This window comes from Somniosus microcephalus, chromosome 21 (assembly GCF_052327205.1).
Source record: "Somniosus microcephalus isolate GS21.2 chromosome 21, FLI_Smic_1.0, whole genome shotgun sequence".
In the NCBI taxonomy this organism is placed as follows: domain Eukaryota; kingdom Metazoa; phylum Chordata; class Chondrichthyes; order Squaliformes; family Somniosidae; genus Somniosus; species Somniosus microcephalus.
This window is the reverse complement of record NC_141007.1, coordinates 17,263,836-17,275,050: the sequence shown is the minus strand read 5'-3', so window position 1 is coordinate 17,275,050 and position 11,215 is coordinate 17,263,836. Positions and strand designations below refer to the sequence as shown.

At 45.1% G+C, this 11,215-nt stretch overlaps 1 protein-coding gene across 4 annotated transcripts in view; it reads left to right on the top strand.

Annotated features, from left to right (window-relative positions):
* LOC147102621 (envoplakin-like) overlaps positions 1–10,764 on the top strand; it is a 92,923-nt gene extending 82,159 nt beyond the window's left edge. For all 4 annotated transcript variants that reach the window (XM_085963282.1, XM_085963280.1, XM_085963279.1 and 1 more), the window contains one exon: positions 6,936–10,764. In XM_085963282.1, the coding sequence (XP_085819408.1) occupies positions 6,936–10,406 (3,471 nt within the window). In that variant the 3' untranslated portion in view covers positions 10,407–10,764. The remainder of the gene's footprint in view (positions 1–6,935) is intronic.
* Positions 10,765–11,215: the final 451 nt, after the last annotated feature.

Genomic DNA, 11,215 nt, shown 5'->3' with positions numbered 1-11,215 from the left:
GCATTTAAAATTCGCCCACACTCCCTTCCAAATCCTGTTGAAGTCCAGCTGTGGGTATATACTCTGCCAAAACTCCTGACCAGCAGGTGTCTTGAATCTCCATTCTCTGAATACCTCATAGAAATCTCGAGTATTACAGTTTTGTCAAATTGGACCAACTCTCCCCCTTTCTCCAGTACAAAGCTTGGAAAAGCAGGACGCATTTTACTTCCTTTGGAGATTTCCGCATTTATTTCTTCCATCCAATCCTGTGGCATTGCCCTCACAATCTTCTCATACAATAGGAATATTGCTTTTCCTTCTACCTCCTGATGCTCCTCCCACACCATGTCCCTCACTATCGCTTCCGGCAACCAACCTGGAATCACCTCGTATAATACATCTTTCACAGATATAATCCCAGCTTTTATAAAAGCTTGATTAAATGAAACCTCTCCTTCGATGTTGACCCACCTATTCAAAAATAAGGGCTGTTCTAAAAATTCCTCAGCCCCCTTGGGCATAAACTGCACACTTTTTAAAAATTGAGCCCAAGTCTCTACAACCCCCTTATAAAACCTAGGGAGAAGTTTAATCGATTTCAAAAACATATTATTGTATTCCATATACAATACCCCCTGCCCTCCTATCCCACTTCGTTTTAAAAAATGCTCAAAAGAACTCTTCCAAAAATTTGTATTTGACTTCTGAAGAAATCTCTTCACCCATTTGATTCTAAAGGATTTTTCTTCAAATCAATATCTGGGAAATTGAGTCCTCCCTGATTTCTCCGTCCAATGATGGTATTGTAAGCCACCAAGGCTGGTTTCCCTTCCCATAAAAACCTCACACAAGCCTCTCGGATGGACTTTTCCGCCCATTCAGGAATATCCTCCACCGTCAATAAGTACCATAGCTTAGATAGCAGGAGAGCAGACACCACTGTCGCTCTTCCTTGCACTTTCAACCACCTTCTTTCCCATCTTCCCAAAATCTTTTTAATTTTCATAACCTTCGGTTCCCAATTTAATCGATCCACTTCTTCCCTGTCTTTCTTCCACCCCATATGCACCCCCAGAACTTCCAAAACCTCCACCACCTTAAAGGGACATTCCCCCAACCATTCCCCCCTACCCCTCCCTGCAACCAGGCATTGGGACTTACTATAATTCACTCTGGCACCTGAAGCTCTACAATATTCCTCCACTACATCCATAGCTTTCCTCACTGACTCCCCATTTCTCAATGTTAAGGTTGTGTCATCTGCATATTGGTGTATCACCGACACCAGCCCAGAACTGGGAACCACAATACCAACTACACCTTGGTTCTTTCGCATCATGTAACCTAATGGTTCTGCTACCAATGTGTACAGCAATGGGGACAGGGGACAACCCTGTCTCACTGATCTCTGTATCGGAAAATACTTGGATAAAAAACCATTACATTTAACACAGCTAAATATGTTTGAATAAAAAATCCTTATCCACTGAATGAAATTTTCCTTGAAACCAAATGCTTCCAAAACCTTCAATAAAAGCTCATGAGAGACCCTATCAAAGGCTTTCTCTTGATCTATCTTTATACATAAGCCTCCCTCCCACTCTCTTCCATGAGCTCTATCGCATCTCGGATTGAGACCACAGAGTCTGCAATGTCCCGGCCTATGACCCCATAGGACCGAGAGGGCCAAACTATCTCCGGTAACACCTCCTTCAAACGATTTGCCATAACCCTCGCCAAGATTTTATAATCCACATTTAATAGTGTGATGGGCCTCCAATTCTTCAGATCCCGTCTATCCCCTTTATTTTTATAAGCTAAGCTTATACCTCTCCTCATAGATGGGGTCAGGCTTCCCTCAATTTTAATTTCCTTAAAAACTTCTAAGAGCAATGGACTTAAAATCTCGAAAAATTTCTTATAAAATTCTGCACTTAGTCCATCGGACCCTGGGCTTTTCCCCCCCTTCATTCCACTTATTGCTACTTTTATTTCCGCTAATCCTACTTCTTTATCACACATGCTTCTCTCATCCTCCTTTAAACCCTCTTCAATAAAAGCAGTAACCTTCTCCATCGCCAAATTGGAAATGTCTTCTTTTGTATATAGCTCTTGATAAAAGCTGCTAGCCGCCTCTAAAATCTCCTCACTTTCATGAATGATCTTATCCCCAACCTTCAACTCCTCAATTAACGATAATCTCTGTCGCAGCTTCTCTTGCTCTAGAAAATATCTAGTGCATCTTTCGCCCTCCAATGCATCTCTAGCCTTTGCACGGAGAATGGCCCCCTTGCATTTTTCAGCTTGCAATAATTCCCACTCTTCCTTTAGCACCCAGAACTTAGTCTCAGCTCCCTTATCCCCTCCGTCAACTGCTTTACAGACATCCGTAAACCTTTTGTTTATATTCTCTTCTCGATGCCAGTTAGCTGCTGCCCTCTTTTTCCCATAACGTACCGAAAAAACTTTTACCTCATATTTGAAATTGTCCCACCAAACTCTTCTTTCTTTCAAGAACAAAAGTTCCTTCCGAGCATTCTTTATTATATTTATAATCCCTTCTTTATAAGCAATTTCTTTCAGGTATTGATTGTTTAAAATCCACACCCCTGAACCGATCTTAACTCTGCTGTTCCTAATTCTAAGAACCAAAGCCAAGTGATCACTAAAAAATACTTTTTTATAATAAATTTCCATCACCTCCGAACTTAACCCTTCCCGCATTAACACAAAATCTATTCGGCTCTGTTTTAAAACATCGCCCACCCAACCTGCTCTGGAGAACTCCCTTTTTATGGGGTTCCGGTCCCTCCATAAGTCTCTCAAATTTAAATTTGCCATCATTTTTACAATCATCCTTCTGGAGTTATCATCTTTAAAGGTCATCTGGGCTGAAATATCCATCCAAGATAAAAATACATTAAAATCCCCCACTATACAAGGATTTTCCACCTCTGCCACTTCAGTGAATAACCCCCGAAAAAACTCACGACGCTTGCAATGGTCGTTCGGTGCATAGATATTAAAGAGATCACAATTAAATCCCTCCATTTTTACCCTTAGCCATAAAAATCTCCCCTCAGTGTCCTTGTCCACCAAGGCAACGTTCTCTTCTATGGACGGACTCACCAAAACAGCCACCCCTCTACGGTTATTGTTTGCACAACTTGCAAACACCTCTCCCTTCCAAACCTTCTGAACTCTTTCTAGAATATCCTCATCCCAAAAGGTTTCTTGCAGACACAACAAGTCCGTGCCTTTAAAACCCTGCAACAACTGCTGCAATTTCTTCTCACCCCTCAGTCCGTTCACATTAATCGAGACCAATGTAATCATGGCTCCAAAGAAGGGAAGTATGCCTGATAAACTCCCCATCATTTGATCTCTGGCTCTTCCCTCCTCTCATGCGCCTTCTCAACTTTTCGGGCAGCTGTTGCTTTTTCCTGCAGCCTCTGGCTCTTTTTCACCTCCTGTTTGACCCCTCCCTGCTGTTTCAGCCTCTTCCTTGCAATAAGTTTGAACCCAGGAGCTGCCCTTTCTCCCTCCTTCTGCCCCTCACTAACCTTTCCCTTTCCACATGATGCCACCCCATCCCCGACTTCCATGTCTCTGTCCCCCTCTAATTCCTCACTAATTCCTCACACTCAAGCTCTTCTGCAACCCCCTGTGCCTGCTCCCCATCAGATACATAATCCTGCTCCCCGTCAGATGTTCCGCTCCCTTCGACCACATCTCCACCTCTGACCCTTGCACCCTGTTCCCTCTCTGCATGGAACAATGGCGCACCTAAATTGTTCCCTTCTGACGTCTCTATGTCGCTGATCCCATCCTGCTATCCCTTTAAGGCTCCTGCCTCTTGCACCCTCTCCCCGCCCTGCCCCCTCCCGCTCACCAAAATATCCAACTCCCCGCCTCTCCCCGGAGCACTCACATCCACCACACACCCCACTCCTGCCTCCTCTCCCCCCGCAGACACCAGACTCCCCAGGGGGAGCCGAACTGCACTAAGGCTCGAGTCTGCACTCGACCCTCGCTGCCCGCTGCTGTCTTTGTTCCGCTCCACAGCACTCGCCGTGTTTTCCGCCATCTCCATCTCGATCTCCGCTCCACCATCCTCTGCCTCTTCCTGTGCTCCTTTTTCCTTCATTTTACCGGCTGTGTCCTCCGACTGCACCGCACCTCCGGCCGTTCCACACTCCTCTCGTGCTCCTTCTCCCATCTCATCACTCATTTCGCTCCCTTCTGCCACACACTCACAGCGGGTGGGGCCTTTACGACACACCCCACAGCTCTCCGCCTTGCAGCTCCGAGCGATATGTCCCGACTCACCACAATTGTAACAATACAAATCAGGACAGTTTCTCACGAGATGGTCACGTCCCAGACAATAGTAACACACCTTTACTTGGTTATCGTGCAGCACACGAAAGTACTGCACTCCCTCCAGTGTCTCGAACTTCATACTGTAAGGCAAAGACCTCACCCCCTCTGGGAACCGCACCTTTACATACCGGGTTCTGTCTGCTGCCCGTGTTCCCGGATAGTACCTCCTCTTTATTTCAGAACAGATTTTAATATCCCACGACTCCAACTTTTTGCTCAGCACTTCGTCCTCGATGTACACAGGCAAGTTCAAAAATGAAACCACCACCTCCTCTGAATATAGCAGAGTCACCTCCAAGAATTTCTCACCAACTTTCAGACTGAGCAGCAGTTTTTCCACCTCCTCACGGCCACTGACCGTCACCTCAAATCCCACATTTGGTTTTGGTCAACAGGCAAAACAGCTTCCCTCACCACAGTCCTCATGAACCGCCTGGATTATATCCCAGGCTCGAATCTTCTTATCTTCACATTGCACCACCACCGTATTTTCTTTACCAAACCTCCTGAGGTCCCGGCCCAAATCTTTGGGCCTTTTTTTCCCCCTTCCCACCACAGTTTCTTCCCTAATTAAATTCCTCTTGGGAATATTGTCCTCTGAGGGGCCCGGCACTCCGGACCCCTCAGCAGCCATCTGGCTGTTTTTTGTGGGCCAAAAAGGCCCTAAAACCTGAAAACAAAACCCCAAACCCACCACCAACTTTTTACAAAACTTCCTCCAACACCCAGCTGCAATCAGGCAACCAGTCACACCTGGCTCACTCCTAGCCCCTCCCACCTAGAGAGTGCAACCCACTGAGCCATGGCTGATGTGGCTTCCCAGGCTGCTTGGCATTGAGAGGCCATCTCAGACCTTCATACTCTAGGTTGAAGTATTTAATTTTCATACCTTGGCACAACTTCTAAAGATGAAATCGGTCTCTGAACACTAGTCTAAGTGACTCTTGTAGGGGACATCTCTACTCCCTAGAAGCAGCACCAACCATAATAGGATCACTGAGAAAGCCTGGCTCAACACAGCAATCAGCTGCTCCTGCCAGTTTAAATGAAAACCCCTAAAATTGGCCTCAGTGTCCCTGAACTTGAGAGGGACAAAATAAAAATCAGCCAGGGTACTTACTCCTGATTGCCATCCAGCGACCCCTGCTGGAGACTTTGCCCTCATGTGGATATTGACAATTGTGACCTAGGATCATACATAAAAGTACCGGAGTCACTTCATAGTCCAGAATGAGTCAGGTCAGTGTCTTCAGAAGAGAAGGGGAGAGCATGTGGGTCATATATTTGCATTGAGATGAATCTCAGATTTACTGGACAAGTCCAGACTTTCTCTGTAGTGCATTAGATTTTATGCAAGTCGTGTGAAGTCCCAAGCCATTATTAGAGGACCTGCCGGTGTTGAACTGGGGTGGACAAATGTGGGAAGTCACACAACACCAGGTTATAGTCCAACAGCTTTATTTGAAATCACAAGCTTTCGGAGCGCTGCTCCTTTGTCAGGTGAAGTCACCTTGTAGATGGTACACACTGCAGCCACGGTGCGCCGGTGGTGGAGGGAGTGAATGTTTGAGGTGGTGGATGGGATGCCAATCAAGTGGGCTGCTTTGTCCTGGATGGTGTCGAGCTTCTTGAGTGTTGTTGGAGCTGCACTCATCCAGGCAAGTAGAGAGTATTCCATCACATTTTAATGCAAGAGCCTGCCTCAGCGAGCTGCTTAAAGGGAGAACTTAATAACATCAGTTAGACAGACCTATGGCGAATGGTCATGTCAGCATGGGGCAATCCTTTGTTTTAAGGTTCATGGTATAAAGACCATTTTTAGATACAGTGGACAACACATTACATCCAATCCCATCCTGTACTTTACCTGAAAGTACCTGATGGTGTCACTGTCTAACAATGCAGCACCAAAGTAAAACAAATTAAATGAAGATGATTATAGGCTTCACATTTAGGTGGAATGCTGGGCTTCTCCTTAAGAGACTGGATTCAAATCCTACCCCGATGATTAGGACAAAGCACTTTACCCTTAGTATTATTAAAAGTTTTTAAAAAAATCAATTCATCCAGTTCTGGCTGGGTACGAGTGGATATTGTGAAAGTTCCCAATTGCCACTAATTAGCCACAAAGGTTGACCCATTGTGTCATTGCTTAGGAAACTGAGCGTTGTTATTAGGTCTGATGGTCAGATGAATGAGCCTCAATTGCTTTCGAACACCAATACTATACAAATATAAGATGGTCACTAATAAATCCATTAAGGAATTCAGGAGAAACTCTTTTACCCAGAGAGTGGTGAGAATGTGGAACTCGCTACCACAGGGAGTAGTTGAGGCGAATATCATAGATACATTTAAGGGGAAGCTAGATAAACACATGAGGGAGAAAGGAATCGAAGAATATGCTGATAAGGTTAGATGAAGTAGGGTGGGAGGAGGCTCGTGTGGAGCATAAACACCGGCATGGACCAGTTGGGCCGAATGGCCTGCTTCTGTGCTGTAAATGCTGTGTAATTCTATGTAAATTATGAAACAAAGTTCTGAAACTTCTCATTCTTTTCTCTCTCAAGCAACAAGAAAGTCCAGTGGGTGAAGTGGTTATGCAACAGAATGTACAGTCAGAAAATGCGCAGTTCGCTCGGAAAGGCACTGATCTCCAACAACAGCTCAAAGACGAAGAGAAAAAGACCAAATTAGCTGAAGCAACTCTACAAGAGCAGAGCAAAAGACTTAGTCTTCTAAGGACACGAAGACCTGTGGATAAAACAGAAGAAAAAGAGGTGGTGGAGTACTACAGGGACCCCAAGGTCGAAAACAACCTCCCTGTTTTGCGTAACAAAATCCACGATGTAAGGAAACAAAGACAGGGAATCCAGAACGACATAAATTCAACTAATAAGAAAATCATTCTGCTAGAAGATGAGCAAAAGAACACCAAACCTGGCCTGCTCACCAAAGAAGTGAAGCAGGTTGAGAGGAGCCCTGCGTTAGATGTTGAAGCTGAAAATCTACGCAGTGAAATCAGCATTCTGAGAAGAGAGAAGCAAATAACCATTACCGATTGGGACCGCCTAACAAGAGAGGTCACCATTCTTGAGCAGAAACCAGTCAACATCAAAGAAAAGGTTGTCATGATTGAAAGGGTCAAGGTGGAAAAGGACCCGGTTATGCTGAAGGCCTCTAGAAGTCTTCAAAGCGAGATTGACGAGGAGGGTCAGAAGAGGCAATCACTGACTGAAAAGATACGGTTAATAAGAACTCAAATTGAGACCCTGGAGAAGCAATCAGGAAAGACTGATCCAAAGGTCATGATTAAGGAGATCAAGAAGGTAGAAAAGGACCCTCAACTTGAAAAGGACTTAGCCAGGCTCAGAAACCTTTGCGAGGACGAAAGCCAGAAAAATAGTGTCTTAGACAAAGAACTGAGTGAGTTGCAGAGGAAATACAGAATTATTGTCGACCAGAAACCAAAAATAGAAATTAAGGAAATTGTTCGTGAGAATTTCTGTGTCCTTCCAGAAACTGAGAAAGAGATAAAAAAATTAAAAAAAGAAATACGAGAAACTGCAAAAAGAAGGGGTGACGTGGAGATGGAATTCACCATAGCACAGGGAGACCTGGAAGTCCTCAAGGATAGGAAACCTCAAATTCAGTACAAAGATATCACACAAGAGATTGTGAAGCTTCAAAAGAGCCCAGAAATGCTCAAAGCGATTGATGAGCACAAGCGTCGGCTCCCTGAGATGGATGATGACTACAGTGATTCGCAAGTAAAGATTAAGAGGTTGAAGAGCGAAAGAGACGAATGGCGCAAAGAGCGGTCTAAGATTGAGACCAAAGTGGTGACCAAGGATGTCATTAAGTATGAAGACGATCCAATGCTGGAGAAAGAAGTGGTGCGCCTGCGGAAAACAGTTCGCGAAGGAGCGGAGAAACGAAGGAATATTGAATCACTGGTATTTGACTTGCAGAACATGCTCTCCCTGCTGCACAGACAGAAACCCGAAGAGAAGATTGTTATTAAGGAAGTGGTTCGTTTAGAAAAAGATCCTAAACTCACCATAGAGCACGACAAGCTGGGCAAAACCTTGGATGAGGAACGCAAACAAAGACGTACCCTGGAGAGAGAGGTTCAGAACCTAAAGGCTCTTGTGCAGGAAAAAGAGGCCGAACTAAACCTTGAGGAAGAAAGGGGTATTCGACGAGAGGTCGAGAATGAAATAAAACACATCAAATACAGGATACGTGAGGTGGAGTCAGCTCCGCCTCCAGTGGAAGAGAAGATCGTCACCGAAGAAGTCCTCAAAGTAGAAAAAGATCCAATACTTGAAAAAGTAGCTGGATCTCTTCGTCAGCAACTAGACCAAGAGAGAAATAAAGCCATCAATTTGGACACTGACATTAAAAAAATTCTACTCCATTTGGAGATTTTGCACAAAGAAAAATCTCAGGAAAAACTGATCTGCAGAGAAGTTATCCGGGTAGAAAAAGATAAGGCCTTGGAGGAGGAGCGAGCCCGTGCTCGAGAATTGTTCCTCAAGGAGAAGAACGCCAGGCTGGATGTGGAGGAAGAGCTAAGAAGGATTAAAGATAGGGGCGAGAAATTAGAAGATTCAGTGGTATCGCGGTCCTGTGTAGAATCTGAGCTGAAGCAGGACAGGGACGCTGCTCTCCGCGAGAAGGCATCTCTGGAGGAGGAACTGAAAAATCTAGAGAGTGAAAGAGATCAAAAGACACATGTCCATAAAGAGGAATCCAAGCGTCTGAGTCAGATACACGACAAAGAAAAGCAAAGGAAGCAGGAGCTGGATACTAAACTGACGTGGATAGAGAGAGAGATCATGAAGGAGAGAGACAAAATCCACGAGAAAGAGTACACGGTCAGAGATCTTGAGTCGCAGATCAGCAGGGAAGAAGCTCGTCATCGAGACATGCAGATGAGAGAAACCAACATGTCCACTAAGATATCCATTGTGGATCCAATTACCGGGGAGGACTTGTCACCCTATGAGGCTTACAAAAAGAACCTGATAGATAGGCAACAATACATCCAATTGCAGGAACTGGAATGTGACTGGGAAGAGATTTCCACCCATGGTCCATCAGGAGAAACCTCTGTCCTTCGAGACAAGAAAAGTGGCAAACAATATTCCATTGAGGCCGCTTTGAAGGACAGAAGAATCACGAAAGAAGAGCTGCAACTTTATAGGGAAGGAAAGCTCCCAATATCTGAGTTTGCACTGCTAGTAGCAGGTGAAACCAAGCCAACAGCATTACATATAGGCTCAATAAATTCCATGCCACCAATTTCTCCAACGTATCATTCGTCAAGTTACTCTAGCCCGAGCTTTATGACCTACAAAGCACACAGTAACAAGGATCAGCAACCCATAGCTGGAGTCTATGATCATACCACTAATTCAAGGTTGTCTATCACAAATGCCATGAACAAGAAACTATTAGATCCCATCACTGCTCAAAGGCTGCTGGAAGCACAGGCAGCCACAGGTGGGATCATCGATGTCACGACCAGGGAAAGGCACTCGGTCCACAAGGCAGTAGAGAGGAACCTGATCGACAAAATCCATGAGAGAAGGCTGCTCAACGCGCAAAAAGCTTTCACTGGGCTCGAAGACCCCGTCACAAAAGAACGTCTCTCTGTAGGGGTGGCTGTCCAGAAGGGCTGGCTGCCCACTGAGAGTGCTCACCAATACCTGGAAGCCCAGTACCTCACCGGCGGTCTGGTGGACCCCAACCACTCGGGCCGTGTGTCCATCACGGAGGCGCTGAAGTCCAAGATGATCGACGGCAACACTGCCAGGATCCTGCAGGAGGACTCCAACCACGCAAAGGATCTCACTGACCCTGCCACTAAGGAGCGAGTCCATTACAAAGAGTTGATGAGTCGCTGCCAGAATGACGAGCTCTCTGGCCTCCTGCTCCTCCCGGTCAACTCGGAGCCTCGTCACTTTTCCGGCTATCAACCAACAAGCAATTTCAACACCAGATCTCAATACTCACCATTTTCTAGCATGTACTAACCACTGCCTATAGATGCCATTGAGTGTTACGCATATGTGTCAGCAACAACTTCCAAGCCAAACTTCCTCTTTTTCAGGTGCCCAACGTACTGAAGTTATATTACAGATCTGCTTGTTTCTTTTCCCACGGGGTTAAGGCTGTCCTACTCAAGTCTTGTTTATTTTTATATTTAAAAGGTATATATAGATTATAGAGGGGATTTTAATGCTATGTCATTGTCTGTATGCTACAATAAATGTCTTTACTAAGTGCATGGAGAACTGTAAGGTGCAGGATGTGAAACATTAATCTGCTCTATGTCCAAAAGAGTTCATTTTAACATAAAACAATTGCTTTAATAAACAAGCATGTGATAGACTTAGTCTTGTTGTATTCATTGATAAATTTAATGAGAATTATTATTTTTTATTTGGGGGGGAGGGAGAAGGGCCGAAAGTCATTTACGTCCCCATGACATCACAGGCAAAGGGCCAAAGGTCATTTACGTCCCCGTGACATCACAGGCAAAGGGCCAAAGGTCATTTACGTCCTCGTGAATTCACAGGCAAAGGGCCAAAGGTCATTTATGTCCTCATGAATCCACAGGCAAAGGGCCAAAGGTCAATTACATCCTCATGACATCACAGGCAAAGGGCCAAAGGTCATTTACATCCTCATGATATCACAGGCAAAGGGCCAAAGGTCAATTACGTCCCCATGAATTCACAGGCAACTGTCCCGGAACAGAGTGACTGCTGCCAACGAACGGGAAGCTGCGCAGAAACATTCTGTACATAAATGTTGACTTTCATAACGTTCATAAGTCGAT